General features: G+C 42.1%; 2 protein-coding genes across 2 annotated transcripts in view; both read left to right on the top strand.

Annotated features, from left to right (window-relative positions):
* The window catches only part of LPCAT2 (lysophosphatidylcholine acyltransferase 2), a 29034-nt gene extending 27273 nt beyond the window's left edge, over positions 1–1761 (top strand). Inside the window, exon 14 of the mRNA XM_050311352.1 lies at positions 137–1761. Within this exon, the coding sequence (XP_050167309.1) occupies positions 137–381 (245 nt within the window). The 3' untranslated portion in view covers positions 382–1761. The remainder of the gene's footprint in view (positions 1–136) is intronic.
* A 22262-nt stretch (positions 1762–24023) lies between these two features.
* The window catches only part of SLC6A2 (solute carrier family 6 member 2), a 56806-nt gene continuing 54662 nt past the window's right edge, over positions 24024–26167 (top strand). The window contains exon 1 of the mRNA XM_050311348.1: positions 24024–24462. Coding sequence (XP_050167305.1) covers positions 24024–24462 — 439 coding nt within the window. The remainder of the gene's footprint in view (positions 24463–26167) is intronic.

Here is a 26167-nt window from a genome sequence, read left to right as displayed (position 1 = left end):
GACCTAGATACTTTGTGTGATACTCATGAGATTCTTCAGAGGAAACTGACTGGAGATCAGCTTCAGTAAAACAAGCAGGCACCGAAATTTTCTCTGATTCTGCACTGTAAGATCTGTGTTTTTCAATATTTTTCAGATGAGTTCAAGAACTTTGCATTCAAGCATCCCGAATATGCCTCGTTGTTTACTACATACCTAGATCTACAGAGACACCAGGTAGATCTGTCGGATGAACAGGACACTGAGTCACTCAAAGGCAAACACAGCCCAGTCAAGAGCACAACCCTGGTCTCAGAAATAACACCAATTGCAAGAAATAAAGTCTGTCCTGAAGGCAGTGAAGAGGATAGCTCAAGTACCTCTGACAAAAAGGAGGACTGAGAAGCACTTAAGAATTCAGCTTCTGAATTCTACAGGATTTTTTCCCTAGCTGTTCATAAGCACAATTGATGTAAAATAGAGATGGAAGTTACAACTTAAAAAAAAAGGTTTCTATTTTTTACTTTCATAGCAGGAGGAGTTATTCCTGTTTGCGTGTAGGGGAAAAACCACTGTTCTGTCCTTAATGTCAGTATCACAACACTGGCAATGTTGTTCGGTGTCTTCCAAGTTCATGCTTCCACAAAAGTAACAGGTGTGCTAAGGGTGTGAGAAGCTCCAGCACTGCAGTGGCCTCTCATAATGGAGACTGAGGAGTCCACTTGTCTAAAAACAAGTGGAATTTTTGGTGCTGCTCAAGTCCTCTACATCCCCAATATGACTTAAGAGAAAAAAATTATGCCAGAGTGTTTTAATTTGCAATATCCATTAGCCTTTCTCAAGTTTCTGAGACACACAGATGAGTTACAGGAAGCTGAGAGCTGAAGCTGGTGGGGTTTGGCTGACCTTAGATTTCCCTTAACTACTTGTGAACCAGCAAACCTAAACCTCTGAACAATACATACTGATTCACTGATGATAACAGAAGCAACTTTAGGTTTAAAGGCTAGGTAAAAGTGGAAATGGCTGCACTTCTAACAACAGAAAACTAGTTGGAATTCCAAGATAGCAGCTTGCAGTCTACAGGAAAATGCAGACAGTAAGATCCAAGAATGAATGGACTATTTCAAAATAAATAGAATGTTGTTTACAGTAACAACTGTTCAGGATCACAGTAGGAGGAACATTTCAAACTCCGGCATATTTTTTATTCTAGCAATTATCAAGAGAGGAATGTGACCTTGCTCTGCGAATGTAAAAGGCAAATATGCTGTCAAGCCATAGTTCTAGTACTTAGTATCTACTGTAAAGTTGTCTCCTAGAAACCATGTTTGCATTACTGTGCCATTACTCAGTGTGTTATTAGGGTTTGGTTCAAAACCAATCTCTTTCTAGTCCATTATCTGGGTATGTTTTGCCTCAGTCCTCTGTAGTGCACTGGAAATTGGGCCTTTACCTTTTTCCATCCTTCATCTGAATGCACTTTATACAGTATTTAAAATATATAAGTACTTATGCAAATACTTCTAAATAAAAATTTGCAAGATATGAAATGACAAGATATTTTCGAATTAAAACAGATGAGCAAAGCCTAGAGTGTCTAGTACCAACAATAACCAGCTTTGAGCAGGTTTTCATATGTGAACTGATAACCTCTGCCTCTAAGTATTGCTTTCATTGTCTGGCCATAAGCTCGTTGCCATGTTTAATCTTTCTCTGTTTATAATTGTGCCTATCCTGATGTTTCATGTGCTTAAAATAAATCTATATTTTTTAAAAGACTTCACTTGAACAGCTGAGTCTTTTTGGTACGGTGGGAAAGGTACTTTGTCTACCATGAGGGGCTGGGGGGATTTCCAGGAAATCGTGTTTGTGATGTCTCACCTTGATAAACACAATGCAACCTGAAAGTTGGCATTTTGAGTTCTGCCTGTGGTGGCAGGTGCTTTGTGGTAAGGCTGGAGGAGTAGGATAGGACTAATGCTCTTCCAAAGAGTTACTTCTTTGGTGACTGCCTCAGCAAAAGGGGATCTGATACAAAGATCTGCAGATATGTGGAGAGAGACCTCCATTTTCTGATGGAAAATAGGGCACCACCATTTACAGGTAAAATGAGTGACCTCAACCACAGTTTAGAAGTAACAATCAGGGCTTTGTGTAGTGTAAACATTAGGAGAGTATTTTCTCTCACTTAGAGGAGAAACAGGAGTTATCCTAACCTGGCTGTGGAGTTAGCTGGAATACATGTTAGTTCCTTGGCAAGGATGCTTCACCGAAGTCCTCAGCTTTTCAACCAGCAATAATCTTTTCAAAGATGAGTTCTGTGCCAACCAGTGAGAAAAAGATGGGGCAAAGATAACAGAGAAAACCTGTTCAGGGTCTCGGAGTGCAAAGGCTGCCTTGTGCACACTCCAGTTGAATCCAGCCCCATTCAGCACCTCGAGCACTGCTGCCCGGAACTGTAGCATATTTAGGGCCAGTGACTTTATCAAAATCTGCAAGTCACACAAGTGCTTTTAGCAGTTTAAGCTAAAAATATTGTGTGCATAAATCTACCTAGCCCAATAGTTTGAGGAAAGGCCAGAAATGGGTTTGGTATGTAGCAGTGATTCAACTATGCTCTGAAAAGAAATTAGCTAAACACTAGAGACACTAACTCAATATACACACATCTGCTTGATGTGCGGGAAGGGAATACATTAATTTCTAGGCATCATCGTGCCTCAGGGAGCTTTTAAAAGGACCAAACTAAAAGCAGTCTGCAATAAACAGGCATTACATTAAGTGGCAGAGCAGGAACTAAACAGAAGGAGAAGGTTAAAAATACGAAACAGAAAATGGATCTCAGTCAGGCATTGAGGGATGACACCTTTCTGCCTGAGAGCCTGAGGTGTGAGTTCATAAGTCTACAGGCTGCTTAAGGATCATTTTGAGTTCTGCACAGTAGAAGGGTATATTTGGTGCCATGTCACCACAGGAAACATTTATTTAATCAGCCCTTCTTTGTCAAAGCCCTTCACACTTTGACATGGATTTGATGATAAATCCTTCAGGGATACCAAAATAAGACACTTTAAAGTATATAGAAACTCCACCAGTCTCAACAGGAGTGAAAATCAGATGAGGAAAAGTCTATCACAAGAGGAAAACACAACTAATTCACAGGAACACAGCACCATGGGCTGCTGTTATTCGTGGAGTTTGATAACTATGGACATACACTATGAATAAATCTCATTTATATTTTTTTATATCTAGGCTCCTCTTTCTACCAGAAGTTGATTTCTGAGACAAAGATCTTTGAATCCAAGAAAATTAAAAATGTATTTGTACTTTTGCTGCATTAGTGTCACTGCCTAAGTGCATAGATATAGCACATCCAGGTTTCACATCAGATCATACTGCTATAAGATCTGGTGCTAAACTGCCAAAATCACAAAACTCCTGTCCGGTTGCTGTCCATCAGTAGAACTATGAGAAATAGTAACTCTTCTCTGGAAAACACCTGAAAACGGATCCATAGCTGTGTAGCACCAGTCAGAGATACCAAGTCATGCAGTGGCTGCTGCTTCTGAGCTTTTGTACTTGTTCACATCAGAACAAGATAGGTGCCAAATCATATTCCCCGTGATTGTTATATCCTCTTCCTCACCAACTTGTTCCACAGCATGGGGATGGGGAGGGGAGGCAGGTTCAGTGATTCCTAAATGGTTTGCAAGGGAAATTTTGCAAGACAGTTGTGTGCTCCACCTGTTCCACCCCACTGCAGATCCCAGCAGGACTAGGAGCCCTGGGAGTCCAATGAAGGGTCTTGAGTGAGAGGTCTAATGACCATTCATAGGACTGCTGCACAGGGTGAGGGCTGCTTGGCCACATCTGTCATCTCCCCAGCAATTCCCATCCAAAAGTATTCCCTGGGCATCAGAAGTCTGAGAAATATTTATGAGGAAAAAGTTCCTAGGATGGTCAGCACACCAGGGCCCTATTCTTGGGTAGTTCCTCAGGCACTATGCCAGTGCAAATAAATACACCATTCTGCCTGAGCACACTTTTGGTGGAGTTTGCATAGGTGCCAAGAGCTACTCAGAAGCCATGGATGTGGAAAATCAGGGCCTGAAGCTTAGAAACTAAATGTAAGAAGTGTCCCTACACACACAAAGACACCAACGCTCTGGACAGTCTGCTGTGAACTGTTTGACAACAACCTTCAACAAGGAATGCAGCCTGAGATTCCATGGTGGGAATTACACAGCTCTCACTTTGAGAATGCCATAGGAGAAATTTTAAAATTCATTTTAAAGAAAGGCTTGGGAGGTTTTTAGCTACACTCCATGCTTTGCCAGGAGGGTTGGACTCTGGCGTGTGCCTTTTGTCTTACCTCTTCCCTATAGGTTTTGCATCACTTGATACAGCCTACCTTTCTCTCTACTTTCTCCTTCCACATTTCCACCTAAAACATAGCTACTGCCATTAGAAATTGTGTTCCACAATGACAAAAGTTAAATTGGAAGATTAAAATATAAAAATTACTGATTTGGGTGGGTTTTGGGGGCACATGCTTATTCAGGTAACTACTTGTACTGGCCTGTGGTAAGAGCAAACTTGTCAAAGGTTGCAAGGGATTTTAATGACACTGAATTAATTAATTTTAAATCTTTGCTCAATGAAATAACATTTATTAGACTGAGAAGCAGTAGGGAGACGTTTGTCAGCAGTGCTTAAGTTGGCAGACTCTCTGTTACTATACATAGCCAGAGAGGCAGAAAGTAAACATCTTATAGGATTAGCAGCTATGTTCATAGCTGAGATGAAATTTGAACATTTCATTAGTATAAGATTGATTCTGACATTTCATAAAGCCAAAATGCAAACAATAAAATGTGTCTGATATAAATACAGTATGCAGCACTTACTCAGATAAAGTTCAAGAAGCACAGCAGGTTTAGTGCCATGACAAAGGAAATGCAGAAGGGTCATTTAAGGACCCAACTTCTGCTAAGCACCTAGGTGTGTGCTTAATCCTCTAGGTATCAAGCAGATACTTTGTAATTATTAAAAGTAGACAAAAATACTAATAATTAGAAAATAGGAAAAATTTCCATGGCTGGTTATTGTAAGGGTAGTAAGAATTGTATCACACTCACCAAGGAACAAAATATCACAACTAAATTAATTTTATTTATTGTGCCATCTTAGTTTAAGATATTTTGTAACAACCATAGGTTGACTGGTAAGACTTTAGAGACGCATGACAATGTTAGAATAGAAAATACTTCATTACCTTAGATAGGCACTACTTTTTAAGCCCCTTTCTGCTGCAACAGGTCAAAGGTAAATATATCCCACCCTCCTCTATTCCTCACATCATGATTATTCTAGGTTTTCATGCATGTTTTACTGTGCTTATAGTAAAGCAATATTAAGTTTTTTCATCAATTAACTTTTATTAGAAGTTTTATTCCAGAAAACAGTCTATTTAAAGTCCTCTTTCGTGTGTTAAAATGAGGTTCTGGAGAGGCTCATCTCTAAAGCTACACCTGTACATGCATTGCTTTGTTCCAAACTGGGCATAGGTAAGAAGAGCATTCGTTTGCAGAAATAAGAATTCACTAGATTAAACCTGCCATTAAAGGCCTCTGCAGAGAGAGACTGCACAGCCTTGCCAGACAATCAGACCACTGCTTAACAATTTCTACTGTTAGAAAAGCTTTTCTTCTGGTCTAGCCTGAATACTTCTGCAGCTGAAGTCTCGTGATCACCTTGCTCAAGGAGAACTGATTTGTTTCTATTTCTCAGCAGAGTAACTATTTATATCTCCACATACCTCTATCCAGAGTTTATCATCACACCTGTCTCGCCCTTGCATCTCCCAGCCTGCCTTTCTTAAGTCAAAACCCAAAACCTGTTGTTTTTTTTTTTCCTCATAGGCTGCACTTTCTAGACTACTGGTTGTTTTCACTTAGGTTCTCTGGAGAGAGACCTTCAGCTCCAGATCTCAGCAGACTTTTTTTGCAGTCAATATTCCTGCTCATACACACCCAGCATTGCCCACTATAGAGCCATGTCCAGTCTAAAGAACTGCTCTGTGACCAGCTTCCTCCTTCTCTCTTCCTACAGCTGCTCATTCCTGCCTGCTGCAGTATCTTAGCTTTATCCTTACTGAATTTAAAAGATCAATTTATCACAAACATTTGGATCAGCTTAACTTATTGTTAAAAAGAGCTTTCTTATTTAAAAAAAAGGCCTTTATATCCCTTTTGTTAATGATATTATCTCCCTAAAACTTCACTAAGCATCAGACAGTGCACTAGAAGCAAAGCACTACAGATTAGAGAGACATGATGAAAGCTTAGAGGCTATAACTGTTCACAAAGAATAATTTCCTTTTCAAATGTAAACATCAGCCTTGCAGACAAAGATAAGGCCAAGTGCACAATTAGATACACAAGTCTGTGTTTCTGCTCATATCTCCTGATATCAAAGATTGCAGGAAAATTCAAAGGGTTTTCTTTAAACGTAAAAAAGAAATGAACAGGAAAAAGTGTAGGAGACTAGAAGGAGTCATACCAGAACTGTCAGCATCTTTCAGAAAAGCTGTTTTCCTCAATGCCGGAAGTCTTTGAAACAGGAGATAACCAGCCATGAACTGCAGCAGCCATTCAAGGCAGAAATCATTTAAAATGTTTACATTTTGTACACTGGCCTTTCAAATGAAAGCATGCCAACCTCCATAATGTTATTTAATGTCTTTGACAGCCTGTCTCTTGTAAGCAGAAAATTTTACTGTCAATATACACAGAGGAGAGAGAAACAGTGGCATTTTCACCTTTGCAATTTGGGTGCAGGTTTAACTCAAAGCTGCCCCAAACCTAAAACAACCTTCAAAATAAATACTAGCAGGAGCCATACTTTCTATCTTTGCTATTGCCAGTTCTGAAGGGAAAAGTCTATGCTTCATATAGTGGAAACTTCTCTTTTAGTAGAAATATACTTTGTGGACCAAAGAGAACCAGACCCTTAGGCAATAAGTACTAGGAGACACCTTTGACAAAACTCTCCAGTATTATTCATTTTATTACAGTGGACTTTGTGGCTCTAGGAGAAGAAACAACATTGAACTAAGTATTTTATAAAGTGCATAATAAGCATTTCTACCATTCCTGGATATTTAATAGTTTACAAATAGAAAGGCAAAAGGAAAGCACCTACCATGCCAAAAATTACCCAGGAGGGTGCCAGCATAGCACACATAGAAATACAAGCGTTCTGTCTCCTGATTAAATGAATTACCCATGGGTGCTCGTGGTGTCCCCAATCCCATAGTCACATTTGACATTCTTTGCTTTAACACTCCCATTAATTATTTTTTTTTCAGATGCAAGAAGGTGAACTCAGCATCATGAAAAGCACAGATTGAACAGATTTGGTAATTTACAGCAAGATGGTGCATTCTGACTCCTTTAACATCTTTCTCCCCTATCAAAATACTTGTACCTCTTACCTGCAGCTATCTCTGTCTTGCTTGCTGTCACTAGGCATTTTCATGATACCAAGTCTGGTTCTTTCCACCATGACTCAGTGCATGCCAAGGTGCAAGGCAAAGAGATCTCAGGTCTCTGTACAGTTACACAGGGGTACAGCAGCAAGCTCTGCCCTAGCAGACACCAGCCTGCCAGCACTGGGCAGTGTCTGACCTTCTGCTGGAGTCAGTCAGTCTCAATTTACTCTTCTTCCAGCCTAATGTGAACAATTTCACAGTAGACAAAAAACCCCTCCCCACCACCTAATCTCTAATTATTTTCCCCAAGTGGAGTCCATCTAGCTTACATCAAAGAACTGGTCTCGTTATGCCATTGTTTTATTAGTCTGCTAATATTCTTCCTATCCATAATACAGAAGACACTGTTGATAGAAATATGTCAACAGGAAAACAAACAGGCAGCATTTGACATGTTATTAGTCTAAGGCTGGGTGGATAAATAAATCATAGGTCAAATATTCATAGGGGGGAAAACACTGTTTATTTCCACTGGATTAATTACGCACACACCTCCCATACAGCACAGTGACAAAACAAATCCCACAAAAAGGATGTCACAATGTACCCAAGAAGGGACTGTTGATGCAACCAGGACAATGTATTCCCTCCTTAGAAAGTACTTCAGTCTCTTGGGAATATATCACACTGGTCATAAAGAACAAAGCCAGCTGGAAGTGTCCTTTAGCTATATCACTTCATATGGCAGGGTAATTCATCAAGACTGAATCATTCCTAAACACTGGATGTTTCTCTGAAAGTAATTTGTTCTGTAAGTGCAATAAATATTAAGTATTTCACCCCTTTATTTAAAATATTGAAAACTATCACACTATTCTTAGATGAAAAATATATGCTAATCCTCGTCTGATCCTACATCAGGCCTACCCACCATCTTGCAGTTGAGAAAACATAAAGCAACCTTAATGACATTTTTAGTCATCTATAAATATTTCAGCTCACCATGCTCTCTGTAACAAATTATACTGATACAGCAAAACTTAACCCAATTTATTTTGATGCTTCCTAATTAAAAACAACAGTAAAGAAATTACCTTGACCATTGTTTCAGATGCAGCCTTAACTATAATAAAGCCAGGATGATAAGGTTAGCATCCATTCTCTCCTAAAATGGGTGCTTTGCAATCATGTCACCCAGACTCTGAGGGATGAAACACCTACAGTCTTGGAGTATTCAGTCACTAGAACTCCATAGCTCAGGTTCTTAGTGGTGAAATGAACCACCAGAAGGGAACACTCACTTTGGGTTAGAAGTTTGCCACTACCCAGATGCCTGTAACCCACTAGTGTCACCCACTTTCAGACAGTGGGGAATGATTAAAAAAACTCAAGAGCTCTTTTTTTATTTTTTTTCAGAAGCAGTTACTTCAGAGGAAGCATCTCAGATAGGTGAAAGTTTACCTTGATCTCTAGACAAATGCTGTGTGGAAATATCCAGAGAGAGAAGGTCGTATTTTTTAAAGGTCAAAGGTGCCTCTGTGCCTAAGATAACATGTTCCAAAAGCTAGAGGACCAAGTATCATTAGCATACATATTCAGTCTCTTTCTTCAGAAAACACAGCCCAGCTAAGCACAAAGATGATGTGGATAGAAGAGAAGAAATTCCATGTTAACTCCATTTCAATTGTGAAAATAAGCTCTCTGGAGGACCTAAGCACAGGACTGGTAAAAAAGCACAAACCACTCTTCCTCCATTGCTTTCTAAGAGCAAACAAAGACTGATGAGAAGCCAGGGCAGCACTCACAGTACTGGTGGAAGAACAACTCTCATCCTGGTAATTAGGCAACTGAAACCAGGGGCACATCAGCAGCACGACCCAGGCTTCTTGGCTTACAGTAATTGCCAGTCAGCACTGCTATGGAGATAATGGAAGGTGTCTGGCACCCAGTGCAACACACCCACTGTATTTTCTTTGCTGAAAGCCTCATTCACACATGAGGAAGCTCATCTGGTTCCTATGGCACAGCAGCACACTGAGTTAGTTATTGCTACCGAAAGCCTGTGTGGGCTCACGAGGCAGGTCTGTGTGTGTTGGCTTTGCTCCAACAATGGCAACTTCTCTTCAATTCTTTCACTGTTCAAGGCTGGGTGAGGGAACAGTGCCACGGTGCCATATTTTGCTCTGACCTCTTCTTGCTTACAGGCTTCTGCAACTAGTCCATGTTCATCACCGTACTCCTTACAACAAATTCTCATTAACCGATGAATGGTTTAAAAGCCAGTGCTGCTGATCTCTGAATCCACTCATCACGAGAGAACATCTGATGAATAGCTTTAATTGAACACATTCAGCCCCGGGTTACACCACAGACAGTCTTCCCCAGCTTGAGCCTTACTTACCAACCTCTCTGCATAGTTGCAATCACATGTTGTTTCCCCTACTCCTTGATTGGATAAAAATACTTTAAAAGATCCCACATCATTCCCTCTCAAAAAAAAGAGGAACTACAAACCATTAATCCAAACCACAACCTTCCAGGAAATATTAATGCTCTTCTGGCAATATTAATGCTAAAATCAAGGCAACCTGAGTTGCATAACTATTTCATTCAATGTCTGGCAAGTAGTAATCTGAATTTCATTTGTCCCTATCAAATAAATTAAATTGAACTTACTTCTTTTAATGCCTGAAACACTTCCCAAAGGGGTCTTATTCCTCCCAGATATAATCAGCACTCAGTCTTAAGCCACAGAATATCTTAGATCATATCACTTTCACTCTCTTCTTTTCTGTGTCTTCTGTACAGAACATTAAATACTGGAAGTAACACAGATACATTTGCATTTCAAATAAGTACACTTACAAAACAGAGGCAAACAGACTCCGTAGTCTCAACAAAATCTCTGTATACAAATAACACCTGTACATCACAGTAGTGTGTGAAAAACAAACACTGAACAAATAAATAAGTGCAGCACTAACAAATAAATAAGTGCCTAACACTAAATACGTGAGAGTGCCCTATTACCCCTTCCTTGGACCTTACTAAATAAGTTTCTGGGAGAAGCAGAACAGCTGAGGCTTTCTCAGAGACAGTTGGAACAAGATCTCCTCGCTCCAGGGACAGGTATCCCTCATTTGTTTGTTTTAGATATCATTAGGCAAACCTGAAACTCAAGAGAATTCCTCTAAGGAAAAGTTAAGGATGATTTTTTTTTTTTCCCCTTACATACAACAGGCAAATGCTCACTGTGTGAGATGTGTGGGCTTCTCCCTAAGAAACTTCAAATAAAGTCATACAAAAAGTATGTTATCAAGATCATTGCCTCACTGCTATTCAGTAAAGGCCGGATTCCCAACACGAGATAACACAGCAGATTTTAACAAATTCCACAAACTTCAAGGGAGATTCAAGGAACAGCTGCTTCATTCCTACAAAAGGAACCAATTAAAGACCCAGCACTAAAAGGAATTTTGAATGTATTGCTCTTGAATGAAACAATGTTTGAAGAAGGAAATGAATTTGTTTATGAGACACATTGTTGGCTTTGCTGAGTTTTACTACCACAGTCTTCCTCCAAGAGGAAATATATTATTAAACAAGAAAGAAGAAAGCGTCAATCCCAGTAAGGCAGCCCAGCATTAATGCCAGCAGTGACATGGTAAGATTTCTACCAGAGTTTTATTTGGCATTATTAGTTATAAATCCTCCAGAGCTTCCAAGGTCCAATTTACATCCAAACTCCTAAAAACTTGGGATTTTGAAGTGAGCTTATTACATATTCTTATCTGATTTATTTTTTAACTTGAACTCTTTAGGGTTTGGACTGGCCCTTATGTTAGGCTTTTTACTGAACCTATAACATTAAGGCCCCAAATGCCACAAAAATACAAATAATAATTTATTCAGCACAGAAATCTGACCTTTTCATGTATATTTTTGAAAACTGCATTATCAGGTAGATCTGCCAAGAAACAGAACCCAGAAAATAGGTCCTACAAACTGTATATACCAGAATCAGATAATTACATTGTATGATAATGAACCAGCACAGTTAAGGAAGCATCAGTACAGCCTTAGTGGTTCCTGAAAGTAAAAAAACTGAATTAGTTTGCCATCAGAGCTGTGTTATTATACCACAGAAACACAGCACGAAGCTTCCAGCACTTCTCTGTCCCTGGCCTCAGACTCGTTCCAGTAAAAAGACTGCCCTGCTGCTGCCTCTGTAGCTCTGACCCATTTTCTCCTTCTCCCTGTAGGGTCTGGAACAAAGTTTTACTGAGATCAACTCAGGAGAGGGGGAAAAAAAGAATGAGAGTAAGAGAAAATAGGGAAAAGTATAAATTACATAATATGGGAGTCATCAGTGGTCAGTGTTAATTATTAATTGATTGAGAAAGAGAATAATGAAATGCTGTTGCTGCATTAAACCCTGCTTATGCCTCCTTATAGACACATAGATCAAGAATTTCAGGGGCTGAAGCCCATGGGAAAGGGAGATGTTGGAGACAACTGCAGCAATTTTGTATCAAAAAAAGAAGCAGAGAAACCAGTAACTGACCTAGATGTAGTAAAATATGGGTAGTTTTGGCTTCAGTACTCCTGTCCTTGATGAAATTATTGACTATGCCCACTTCATTTGGTTCTATCTTTTTCTTTTTCTCTTCCAGTCTTGCTAAGTCAGCATATACTGGCATAACTGCATACACAATATTCCTTCCATGTAGACTTTGCCTTTAAATTTGACCTAGGGTCTTCTAGGACACAGCACTGATGAAACAAAAAAGATGTAGAAAGAAGCCTCCCACTCTCAAAAAAATCATCCTCCCATCCTAAAACTCCCCTAGAATTTCCTCCCTACTTGTTAATTTATTGAAAGGGCTCCTGTGGTAACCAGAGATCAGAGCCCAGCAAACACACTGGCTTATTCCTCCTCGCAGCCTAAATAAACAAGCTAGCCCTTAGCTGCCAGCACATACAAGTCCTACACCAAGCAGTACCTACCCCTATCTTATTTTTTTCTTTTTTTTCTCTCACAATGGAAAAAAAAAAAGGAAAAAAAAAAAAAGGAGAAGCCACATTTCTCAACTCCCTCTGAGAGTTTTGAGTCCATCTCAAACCATCTGCATCAGGTTGCTTTAGCTCAGAGCCCTTGCTGGAAGGACTCTGAACTCCTGGTTGGAACTGAACTCAAGGCAAACCACTCAGCTGTGTGGCCCAGCAGGAGTCTGAGCCTCTCATAAAGGGGTACTTGAATACAACACTCCCTTGCCCAGAAAATCCACAAACTAATGAGATGCAGAAGCTGGGAATGAGACAGGCCCTTTGACTTCCTTCTGCAGTACGTATGGAAGCTCAGGCTGATCCTTGCCCAAACTAATATTTAACAGCAGCCTGCCATTAACCTAAAAGCTTCTCTGAAGAGTTAGGAGTGATGGTATATAATTCATTGTTTTATTCTGCTCAGTAGCTCATACCATTTATTCTAGAGTATCTGTAATTTCTGTCTGCTTTTGGTTTGACACCCTTTCACACGTGTTCAGCTCACACTTTCCCCTCCCTTTTTAAAATTTTTATTTTTAAAATTTCTTTGTGCTCCTTTGTGCAGAGTTTCAGCACTACACATGTGCAGGACAGCACAACTGAGTGGAGCATTATGTACTTAGGGCCTGATCCCACTTGTTTTCCCATCTCTACCTCCCTACCATGATAGACCTGAAGAACGTGAAGTATCTTAGAAAGGTTCTGAGGTGTCTCCCTGAATGCACAGAAAGAGGCTCAAGTGGTTTCCCTCTGGTAAGAGCCATTAAAAATCACTGTAAAAAACCCTCAAAAAACAATCTTTGGGTTTTTTTCAACAAAAAAAGTGAGGCATTTAATTTTATTATCCTTTCACTTTTGAGCCCTTATGGTTCACATTTGAAAATATGAGTTAGAAATATAACTTTTGCATCCTCAAATGGTAGCTAGATAGAATCAAATGAAAACAAAAGATGGGACTTTATGAAAATACCCTAAATATTGTAAGGTTTGGGCAACTTGTCAGCCCTGGGGTCACCCACAAAGACAGGAGATCCCTTGGGAGCTGTGGTATAGCTGTCCACCTGCACCAGGCCACACCATCCACCAGCCCTCCCCAGCTCTGTTCCAACTCAGTCTCACTGCCAGGCACTCCCTGGGGCTGGCACTCTCTCAGATTCTCTTTTAAAAGAGATTTCCTGATTTCCTCCTGCTGTAGATCCTTTCAGAGCTGCTGTTCCACCCTGTGCTCATTTTTCTGTGGTCGGAAATGCGACTGTCTTTGTATCATCCAGTTTCTCCCCTTGCACAGTGAAGGCAGGCCCAGGTCCCATCCCCGTCCTGCTGCACTGCCCTTAGTGTAAGAATGGTGTCACTTAAAACAGGAGTAAAATGGTGCTATTTGGGTTCCCATTCTGTTCTAAAAGAACAGTGGCCACAGTTCACCAGAGACAGAAGCACAGATGAAGGGTACATGGCAAAATGTTCTGCCACGCTTGGAGAGAAGCTGTGTTTGCCTTCCCAGCACACAGACACATTCTCTATGCCTAAATTTGAAAAATCCAAATTGCAGACACAGGGAAGGTAGGAAGAATACTCTTCTGTTGATACCAAGGGACTAATCATCTAATCACCATGACCTGTGAAGGGATAAAAGAGACCACCAGTGAGACAGAGAAAAAGGAGCCTGCAAATGCAGGTGTTCACTAAGAAAGCAAAGAAGCATGACTGTCAGCTATTTTTATCAGGGTAAGTTCTCATGAAGTGCAATGGCACTCCACTGACCCATGTGGAATCCCACTGTTACCATACTTACATCATGATCCCTCCTGGAAATGCTAAAAACTCTGTATTCTAATCAGTATCAGAAGAGCAGTTATCCCAATATTAAGCTACCCAGGAGGTGCATTTCAGGCAGAACAGCTGTATAGAGACTGTATAGCCTGCAGACAAACCTTCAGTCTATAGAAAAGATAAGAATTCACAGTAAGAGGATCTGATTCTGTCCATGGAATGTCAGATGGTCTTTTCCATAGCACAGTCTGAGGCACTGTATATATGTATCTATCTCTTCTCCTGTCCCTGTAATCTGTTGCCACCATAGTTTTCTATCCCTAACAGGCCATGAGCACTGGGTAAAGTCCATTCTAGATTTGCTATTACAACAGGGTTCTAGACTCTGTTCTCTCAGAAATGGCATAAAACTTGTTAATGACAGTATAGAGCTGAGTATATTCAACCCCTCAGTCATACTTTCCCAGTGAATGATAATTTTTGACCTTGACCACAAGGAATTATACACTCTCTCTTCATAACTTGGACACCAAGGTACACAAGAGATTGCATACTGGACACCAAGAGATTGCAATATGCAAATCTTCAGAAAGCAAAGAGATATTGTTCAATATTGAGGGTACACCTGAGTGTTCCTTCAGAGTATAATGTCTCACCAAAAATCTCTCATCCTGATTAATCCTCTAGTATCACTACACTTCAGTACATAAACAAAAACTGAAGCTTTAGCTTGGCAAAGTACCATCATATTTCTTAATTACATAATTTTATGTTTAGCCATTTCTCTGCTTATGTTTTGCTGAAATGCAAGAAAAATACTTTGATTAAGAGCATTTTGAAAACTAAATAATCACAGCAAGGAGGGGTGAGTGCATGTTTACCTGCTGGTTACATCTCAGCTTGTTTATTTGAAATGAAGTAAGAAACAACTGATTCTTCAAATCTATGTCTAACTTCAAAATCAGAATTTTCACTCCCCTTGCTTTTACATCAAGGACTCTTGCCTGCTGAGGACAAGGCACAATCACGTAAAATTTGGTATTAGCTTCAGCAGACATAGAGGGAATTAGAATTTCATAAAAGTTTCCATTCCTGAAAATGGCAGAGGATGTTTGGCATGTGAGAAGGGTGGTCAGAGGAACATCAAAGGCACAGCCATGCTCTAATATCGGCTCTTCTTTTTGTTTGTGTCGCAGCAAAATCTTAACTAAAACACTATCCTAAAAACATTTCTTAAATTTTGATTGCTTGACTTTGCATCCAGGACTGGCCTTTAACACTGTCATTCAGGGGTCTCAAATATGTGCTTTAAATCAGCATATTTGCTGCATCATTAAGGAAGTTTGGACCTTCCTTATTTTCAAAGCAGGTGTTTTTAATTTCTGTAGAAAACTAATGAGCTCTAGTCTGTTCAGAGGGCTACAGTATTTGATAGGAATAAGACAACAGGACCATAAGCCAAGACCCAGCGTCCCTTAAAGGACTTCTTGGCAGTCCCACGTTCAGCAGCAGCACAAATCCCAGCTGCTGCGCACGCTGTTGCCCGCAGGCCGGAGCGCTCCCGTTCATTCCCGAGGCTGGAGGGAAGGATAACCAGCAGGTGGTGCTTTAGGGTTATCCAAAAAGACACTCTCTGCCTCTCCTTCCACAGCATTTACTGGAAAAAGTTGCTCTTCACCGCATCCCCGCAGCCGGCCACGCCGGAGGAGCGGAGCCGCTCAGAACCAAAGCACGGGCACTGTTACCCCTCTGGACAGCTCACCAGCCCCGGCCTGGACAAACACAACCCCAGCCGGGCACCTGCTGCATCTCATCTGCGGGACACACGGAACACAGGCGGCCTCAGCAGCTCAGCGTGCCCGCCGCGCTCCCTGCAACACAGGCGCGCCCGGAGCTGCGGCAGACACGCAGGTTCCAGCTCACTAGGGGCACACTCAGAGCAATAACGCAAATATTTTTTTTTTCTTTTTATGTATCATTTCATTCTTTGCAAAACAAGGTTCATCCCTATGACACCGTCCGTGCTTTATCTGGAAATGCAGAGAAGGAATTAGAAGTGAGTAACAACAGGGAAATCCTGTCTTCTACTACAATGCAGTATTTCCAGCTACGTTAAATACATACACAAGTTTATTTGAAGTTGCTCTCGCCCTGTAAAGTTTGTCCCTGACTTTTCAAGGAACGCATATAAATAGAAAAGTATTTTTTTTCTTCATTTTATAGCCTCCCCTTCCAGTACTTCTCCATTTGCTAGTGTTCAGGCACTGGGTATCTCCAGAAGGAATTTACTCTCTCCTACATTACTGGCCAACATTTTGGGCTTACCTGCTTCTTTTAACACACACACACATGCACACTGCACTCCACATCAGCTGCCCTGTGTAATGTGGCTGTTACAGTGCAGCCTTCCCTTGGAATCCCTAAAGTGAAAAGCAGTGATAGGTACAGGCACACGAGGGTAAGAGAGTGAGTGCTCTGGGTCACCTACGGCCTTCAGTGATGAATGGCTGTAGGTGCACAAATTAATACAGAGGTGGTTAATTATAATTATCTCTTTCTCACGTAGAAAATGTATCCCTTCCTTCCCTCTCCCCCAACACTCCTCAGGGTTTTGCTGATTTGGAAACTCGTAGCCACTGTACTGAGAGAAATCAAAAGTCCATAGTCCCTACCATATTTAGGACCTAAAAGTTAACTTGTTTTACCTAGAGTTGCTTTTTTTTTCCCAGGTCCACCTTTCTTCAATTCAGCCTCTTGCTTCTAACCTTTCAGCTTATCAGCATCGATTTATTTAATATAAAGTAGTGAGGTTACCTTAGATCAATTATACCTTTTTTTCTGTGCAATTTCCAATGCTTAATACATCTGTTAGTGCTCAGCCGCAGGGACAACTTGTCCAGCTGGATCCTAAATTATTTCAATCCTTAATTCAATTGTATTTTTGCCACAGCCCAGCCAATGAGCATAATTCTTTTATGGCTAAGAAGCCTCTTTAGAAATAATCCAATAGCCCATATTAAAATATAGGTCATTGTGAAAACTGCCAACTGCCTGACTTGTCATAACTTCGAAGACAGGCTCTGATTCTCCTTTGGCATGGCTGATTCTTTTGGTGCTTGGAGGCTTAATTTTAAAACAATCAGCTCAACAAAAACAATTTACTTAGAACTGTCCAAACTACTCAATGTTAGCTGGGAAGCTAATTTGCTACTTGGTGCTGCACTTGGATAAATGCTACAACTGAGGGCAAGTGGAGGTTTCCAAGTACTAAATCAGTGCACAGCTTGATGTGCCTGTTGCTGTAGAACTGCAAAGGCTTTGGACAGTAAAACCACATAAAACTCATTCAAACCTACACGAGGTGACCACATGAATACACCTGTGAGATGGAAATGTGAACATTAATAAGGCAAAAGATACAAAAATGTTCTTAAACTTTAAATAGAAATTATTTTTAGCTCTTTGATTAATATCCATTATGAGACTTGGAGCCTTTGGAATGTTTGTATTTTTAAAGATTCACTTTATCTTTAAAAGAAATAAAGAACTGGTCTTGTTCAGTGTTTTGGAGAAGACTATTGTCAATTAGCTATTTTTTTTCTCCTTCTGTCTCAAAGAGGTGGAATCACAGTCTCAAAAGCTTAAGGACAGGAGTTGCCTTGAGATGGAAAGAGCAATGGAAAGTTCAGGCTAGAGCAATGGAAAGTTCAGGCTAGAGCAATGGAAAGCATGCCTTCCCTTATTGAAAAGGCAAGTTTATTTAGCATAATTCAATTGTTTCTGAGTACTCTTAGAAAAGTAAAAAATGAGAAACAGAATTTAGATAATGAGGTTTTCATTTCCGCATCTCCACTCCAGATCTGTGCATACTGTTCTTACTGGTCACAAAGAGAGTTCTGTTTCTGTACCACAGGAAGTAATTCGGTCCCAAATATTAACATCAGACCTAGTAGAAAGCACCAACCATGAATAATTTACATGTTTTCACTGTTTGGACTTTAGTGTGATCAGTGAAATCAGCCACTTTGCATTTGGCAAAAGAATCAGCCCTATTGTGTCATCAGGTGTATGTGCATGATGCCTCTTAATCTGAATGAAGCTACACAAAGATTGGCCTTGAATGTTCAACAGTAAGTACAGTAAATTATAAATTTAAGATTAGAAGCCTTCATTAAGGTACCTATTTCAAAATAAGCAGGATATCAGGCTCATCCTCAGTAATTTTTTGTAGCCTGCACAATTGGACATATTTTACTCGCTGTACAAGCAGATATATCAGCAAGAGACTGGCACCAAGAGAAAGGACAGGTCCTCTCAGCAAGCAAGGACAGATTGCTTCTGGGTTTTTGTTTAGTCTTTTCAACAGGAGGAAAATAATCCCCAGCACCTTGCCATCAGTGCTGCAGTAAAAAAATCTAATCTTAGGATCTTATGAATTCAAGGAATTTTCATATCATGAGATATTTTGGGTCCTCTCTCAGTCTAGCTTTGGTCACGGAGCAAGCTGTCTTGTTCTGGGTCTGCAGATGACAGAAATCACAAAGTGTCTTGCAAAAACCTTGATTTGGGGAGATGCAAACAGTCCCATGACCACACAGAGTTCCCAAGTTAAAACACTTCTCACAAATTCTATCCATAGGTGCATAAGCACAGAAAACTCCTACATGTAAAAGAGCTTCCCAAAGGAAGACATATTCATCTGGCACCTTGTTCTGATAACTGCCTTTTATAAAAGCAAGGAAAACGTGGCAGAGATTAATCTATCACGACTTTACAAAAGTAGCTGCTACGATGACACTTGTAATTGTTAGTCTGAGCAGAAGACGTGGAGATAAATAGAATTGTTAAGACAGGAAAAGAACTGACTAAAGAGGATATAATACTATGTTGTGCTATAAGGATAATTACAGGCTTGGAGTGAGGTTATCCATCCTGAAAGATCTGTTAACGGGAAGGATCTTATTAAATATTTGCACTAATAATATGCACCCAAAAATTTGTGTTTGATAATGAAATTTGGAGATGATGAAGTTGGCAGACAATATTGAATTAGTGAAGAATGGGACTCACACAGGTGAAAAAAAAAAAGGAAACATAGCATACTGGAAATAGATTGAAGGAGATAGAATAAAATGTTAAACCTGGCCTTTAAGAATTAAAGAAGTGATGGAGCAGAATGACTTGGGTGTTTATAACTTGTCTGGGGACAAACGTTCGATAGAGGTTTGTAAAAGGCAAGTGATATCCCCTTCTCATTAAAGTCTTGCCTGATAGTCCTGGGAATCATTACTATTTCACTGAAGGTTGGTAAGACTTCATCTGAAATCTAGGCAATGTTTGCTCAGGAAAGGTTTATTTCAGCCAGAAAAAAAAGAAAGATTACACAGACATGAAATGGTGAACTCGGAGGAAGCACTACAGAGAACCCAAGTGTTCTCTTACTGTTCAAAGCAGAGACTAGGTCAGTGTGCACCCTGGCTCCCTTTTGGACCCTGCACAAGCCAAGAGGAAGGGAGGAGGATGGAGTTCATCTCATGCACAGTCAGACTGAAACTGGGAGAGCTCCCAGTTTCCCCCCACTTCTATGCAGCTTTGCAACTTGCCTTCATACAACTATCCCTGAGAATAGCTTGATGCTAAAGCAGCAGCAAGAGCTAGACAATCAAAACAGGTAGCAAGAAAGGATATTGCTGAAGCTGAAACTTAGCTCCTGTGTGAAATGTTCCAAAGGAGATTTACCATCTTGAAAAGCTTGTGAGTGCTGGTAAGCTAGAGGCCAAGGGGAGGTTGAGAGGGTGTGCCTATACAGAGGGGGCAGTGGTGAAACTGTGAGGGATAAAACTCCTTGAGTTCAGCATCATCCTCTCCACACACATATTCTATACGTTATAAAATTATAAAGATGTCATGGGATAACTTTCTGGGATGACACTGATGGCCCTCACGAAGAAAGTCATCTGATGCCAGAGGTAGCAGGTAAAATTAGCTTTGGAGGTGTGTATTTGTGACAGTCTCAAGCAACTTGATAAGGAAGACACAAATGTTACTATCACAAGAAACAGGGAGAGGCCCTGTCTTCCCCTACAACTTGGCATGTTTTCATAAACAGAATACCAAAACACTGTGGATTGATTTCGTAATATTTATTTTCAGTCTGAAGACAGTTTGTAGCCTGACAGATACTGTCAAAATACGGGGTTGGACCAACCCAAACAGGCCATTCTCAGTGAAAGAAACGCCTTTCTTTAGCTCTAAGGCAGAGATACTATGACAACAGCCTGCGAACAATACAACACAGAGCTTTTAAATACTAAGTAAACACTAGATTTGGAATGGCATTATGATTTTAGAGACACTATGAGGTAAACCTGCCCAACCCACTTGTAAAATTCTGAGTAGCTGGAGCTGATATATTTACTGTCATCAGAAGATGTCCAATATGGTCTACAGCATGGTATCCTTTACCTGCTAACCTAGAAAGATGGGCACCCCTGCCAATGCCATGTTCCTATCACTGTGAAATTGTTTTAACATTGATTTAGTCAGAAGGCTTTGTTCCCAGTTCCCACAGCAACTGGCTATTCCCCAAGTTTCTTCTATCACAGAATGACCAAACTTAACTTTATTCAACTTATGCACTTCGTTTGAAAAATGTTTAGTCTTTTAGTGCTGGTGAGCCCCAAGGCCAGAATGAGCTCAGAGTTTCTGTGGATGCACCAGGATGTGAAATTAAACACTTGGTGTGTATAACCATTGCCCCTTTTCCTCTTTTCCTTATATCCCAGATTAGAATAAGAAACTGATGTCCTGAGTCTGGAAGTCCAAGTTGCAGTCTTCACAAGCAACTTTGTCATACAAACCTGCTCGTAAAACAACATCCTAAACTCCAGGTCTCTAGTTCTCACTGCATTCACTGCTTTGGCAGTCAAAATTCTACTCACTTTCCAACTAAATTTATCGTGATTCCATTGTCTTTTGGTTTAAATGGTGGTGGTGTATTTTTTTCTCAGTGACATTTACCTCAATTTATTTATAATGGAATCATATCCCCGCTCAGTCACTGTTTTGTTTGGCTCAGCTGCCAAGCTCTTGCACCAAGTGTATCAGACATCACATGAAGCAAGACTCTTTCAGATTCACCAACTGTAAAGTGCAAGTTCCAGCATATTTAAACACTCTTTGATACTGCCCTTCTCAAAAGATAGTTCACAGGAAGGACAATAGCCAGCCTCTGGAGTTCTGTAGTATCAGTGGCAGAGGGCTGTGCTGCCAAGCTGGAGAATTCAAACCCTGCTGCCAACAAGCACAGTAAGCCTTCACACCACCAGCAAATGGAGATCTGGAAGCACAAACTAAATTGTTGTTCATTGGGTTTTTTTTTTCTTCATAGATACTAATGTGTGAGAGTGACAACCTCAGCTTACTATTAGAGCATACAGTATATTCTCCAATACATTGAGAGAATGATAGACAAGAATTTGAATAATTAATGACTATTTTCTGAAGTAAATTACAGCCTTTTTCCCAGCTGACAGTGGAATATCACTAACACCCTGCCATCTTGCCTGGCTACACTGAGGTTTCTAAATACAATATTCCCTTCCCTGACTTCAACTTCACCCACTGTCAGCCTCCATTAGGCATAACAAGATCCAGACAGATTCAAGATTAACCAACTTTTCTATAAAATCCAATTGAGGACTTTCTTACCTTGAGGGTGTAGCAGATATTGCATTAACCAGATTGTGCACACTTTCCATGCAAGATCTAAAGGCGCATATATATATATATATACACACACATGTATGTAGAGTGTCTTAATTCTCTTAGGAAATAAGTGGGGGCTTTCTAGATTCCTCCCACCACAGACATCATGGTCAGGCTCAGCTAACTGAGACCTTGTGGGGAAAAGGGTCTTATTTTCCCAGAAGCCATACAGGAGTGCTGTTGTCTAGCGTAGGAAGTCTGTGCAGATCATTAAAGCAGTAATAGTCACGTGAAGAGAGGGGAACCAGGTTTAAAAAGCTCCTTACTGGCTAGGCTACAGCTTCAGCTCCCAGAGAGACTGCAGTCCCTGAGTGGTGGAACCAAGAAGAAATCCCCCTTCAGCCATCTCCCCCCTCCCCATAGGTACCAGGGAATGGGACAGAGACCTCCTCAGTGCTACCTGGTGAGTGTCATCAAGATGGTTTCAGGGTTCTGCAGAGCTGGGGCTCCCTTTTTGTCCAAAACAGAATGTGTCTTTTATTTGCTGTGGGAGAATGGGTGGGCAGGGTCACTTAAATGCAGGGGACCAGGGGCACATTTGGGGGCACTGCATCTAACACGAATATGTATCGGATGGATGTGGTGGAAGGAGTGAGGGATGGTGTGAGTGAGTCCATGAGCACGGTCCCGTGGGTTGGCCAGGCAAACAGCAAGTGTTCATAGGGATTATGGACAGGGGAAGGACTTGCAGCACATATGGCACAAAGTATGAAAAAGAATAGAGAGAAAGGTCTGATGTGGTGTATTTGGAGAAGATGAGCACAGGAAATCACAGAGCAACCAAAGGAGACCACAGGAGCTACATGTTCTAAGCACCCAGTTGCTCTGAAGCAGCATAACCACTGCTCAAATAGTTCACTGAGGTGAGGGCTTTAGGATCCAAGTCATAGCTTAGATCGTGGAGGTTGAACCAAGTTTTTTTTGTGAAGGCAGAAAACCCCCAGATTTTCAACAGCTGTCTTACTAGCATCCTTGTAGTCTGCGGCCTAAAGAGAGGAGGGGAGAATGCCAATAAGTGAATTTTAATTCTGAGATGGGATTCTTTTTAACATTACAAGTTTGCAGAGAAGTCTCGTATTCCTTGTGAACTCTGACTAGTGCCTCTTCATATATTACAACACTGCATTATCAGTCCCAGCAGAGTGAATAAGAATGATAGGCTGTAACACCTCTGAGAATACTCTGCAGTTTGACCTGTTCTCACTGATGCCAGACAGAAGGGAAGTTGGTTAGTGTAGGGAAGAAGAAGCCAGTTTCTGCCTTTTGTGTTCAAATTTTATTCCCTTAACTGACACTGAATGTAGAATTCACAGCTGTAACAAGAAGAGTTCCTTTCTGTAGCTGTATTTTGCCAACTTTTGGCACCAATCACTGCTCTGCCAGATAATTGTTTACATGTCAGAGGCTCACATTCCATTTGGAATAGTGGCAAATAGTTAATGCCCTACAAATACCTCAACCTGACAACTGAATTCTACCAGCCTTACGCTTGCCATGACAGAAAAAGCTGAGCATCCATCAGTCCTGGCGTAGGAGCATTAGCAGTGCCCAGCTCTGCCAGTCAGCCTGCACCCTACCGCATTCTGATACCAAAAGCCCAATTCTACTGTTTAACTAAAGCCCCGCTAGCGGACAGGGGAGAGCCGCTGTACCGCAGCGCAGCCGGGAAAGGAGGGAAGCGGGCGATCCAAACAGGGATCTGTACCTGTTGCCTGCTAGCGGCACTTCCAGCTCGCCTGCCCGGGGATGCGTGTTTTGGCCGGCGGGCAGGAGCCGCTCCGCAGTCCGCGGCAGGACGAACCCGAACCGTCCATCCCGGCGGGCACCGGCGGGCGGTGCGGGGCAGGAGCTGCGGGTGCCGCCCCAGGTGCGGACGCGGCTCCGCCGCTCCCCGGCGGAGGAAGGGCGCGGGCAGCCCCGCTCCCCGGGGGCGCCCCGGTCCCCCCTCTCCCGCCTCATTTGCATGGCTCTTATTACGGCCGTGCCTCGCTCCCGCCGCGCTGACACCGCCGGGCTGAGCGCGGAGTCGCCTCCAGCGGGAAGCGCGCTTCCGTTATCTGCGCCCCCTCCTCAGCCCCGCTCTCTCCCTCCCTGGATGTTTAAGGCGAGGATGAACAAACAGGTCCAGCCCGAGCGCAAAGTGTCGGTGGTGGCCCCCTTGCCGGACCGCGCGGGGCCGCCGCCCCCGAAGAAGGACGTGGAGCTGATCCTGGTGAAGGAGCACAACGGGGTGCAGTACACCAGCAGCAGCCTCCTGCCCGCCGCCCCCGCGCCGCGCTACGGCGCCCAGGACAGGGAGACCTGGGGCAAGAAGATCGACTTCCTCCTCTCCGTCATCGGCTTCGCCGTGGACCTGGCCAACGTCTGGCGATTTCCATACCTCTGCTACAAAAATGGAGGGGGTAAGAGCACCGCTTGCGAGGTCTTTTTTTTTTTTTTTTTTTGTTGCCCCCGGCCCCCACACCCCGGCGCGCCGCACCGCCCGCAAGGGCAGCATCCGCCTCTCTCTTCTCCCCGGAGTTTCTGGGAGAAAGCCGAGGCTGAACCCCGCGGTGCCCGGGCGCGGTGCCGGAGGGCGAAGGGAGGAGCGGCGGCGCTGCCCCGGCGATCCCCGCTCCTCCCTTCGCCTCCCGGCCGGCCGGGACCCGGCCCCGGCAGCGCTCGGGGTGCCGCTCAACCCTCCCCCCCACTCGCGGGAAGGATTGCTCGCACACCCCTCGAAGTTTAACTTAAGTTTCGAGCACGGGCGTATTTCCCTTCTGTTGCCTCTTTAGTCTAACATTTTTTTTTCGTTCGCAAAAAAATAGCACCAAAAGGGAAAAAAAACCCCAACCAACTAAAAAAAAAATCCCAAAACAAAAACACTCAGGCAGAAAAACAGCATCTAGAAGAGCTAGCGCCGGACCACTGAAAGGTTTCGTGGGGGTAGTTTTAATGGGGAATCGGGATTTCTGCCCTCCGTTCTGCAGTGTGGGTGTTCTGCCCCCCACCAAAGTAGGTAGGAGACTTGATACAAACAAAACCTCACCTCCTGCACAGTTTGGCAATGACAACAACAAAAAAAATTACACACAACAGCTACTGTTGGCTCAGATTGTCTTCAGTGAGACCTTAACTCCATCACCCCCTTTCATCTCCCTGAAATACGCTGTGTTGTCAGTGATGACTCCAGGCTGTGATGGAGTAACACCATCTGCAAGCCGGGCAGGTGCCTGGGGTGCTTTCAAATCACACATAGGAAGAACAGACCCTGCCTAGCAGATGGAGGACTGTTTGTGTGAACGGTGAACGATGCAGACAGAAGCACTGATAGATAGAAAGCACGTTCTGTGAGATAGTTATGTATGTATATAGTGATAATGTGGTTGCCTGGTGATAAAGGCTAATGGGTCACTTGTGGCATAAAATACTTGCTTCCTGTGAAAAGAGGAACGCAGGATGGACGGGAAAAACCCTATGAAATAACATGGAATTATACTTGTCCTTATCAGGATTCTACTGCTACTGAAACACTCAGTCAAGTTTGGTACCTCCAAAACTTCTGAGAGGAGTCAGAAAATCTCTCTGCTCGCTACCCAGACAGGCTGAAGAAAGTAGTTAGTGGTGAAAAATAACCTCCATCCTTATTTCGTTATGTCCAAAAATAGTTCTAGCCACTCACACAGTAGCAGCACAATGCATCATGAACCCAGCAGGCTTCCACAGTGTCAGATGCAGGTGTGGCAGCAGCATCATTCATACCACTCAGTACATATGCACCGTTTCCACATCTCCAGGTCATCTGGCAATTTTTAGGAAAACAGATATATTCCCCTATCTCACATTGCACAAGGTGACACACAGAGTGCCTGAACTCTTTTCTGTTGTCTCTTGGGTCACTAAGTTTCCTAACCTACTTCCTTTATAATTTATTGCCAGCTCAGGCACAGGAGGTAACAGTCTGCAAGTCTCTTGCATTTTGTTTAATTACCACGAATTATTCCATGACAGTTCAGCTGCAGAAACCTGAGTCTTCCTTAGCATCTTCTGATTCAAACACTTCCAAATGGCAGTGGAGAGAAAGCTGACACAGCTACAAGAGGCACCTTTCAATGAAAACTTTGCACC

The sequence above is a fragment of the Myiozetetes cayanensis genome, unplaced genomic scaffold, assembly GCF_022539395.1.
Source record: "Myiozetetes cayanensis isolate MyiCay16 unplaced genomic scaffold, myiCay2020 scf16, whole genome shotgun sequence".
NCBI classification, from domain to species: Eukaryota; Metazoa; Chordata; class Aves; order Passeriformes; family Tyrannidae; genus Myiozetetes; species Myiozetetes cayanensis.
Note: the sequence above shows the minus strand (reverse complement) of the source record. Positions and strands in the feature narration are given on the sequence as shown.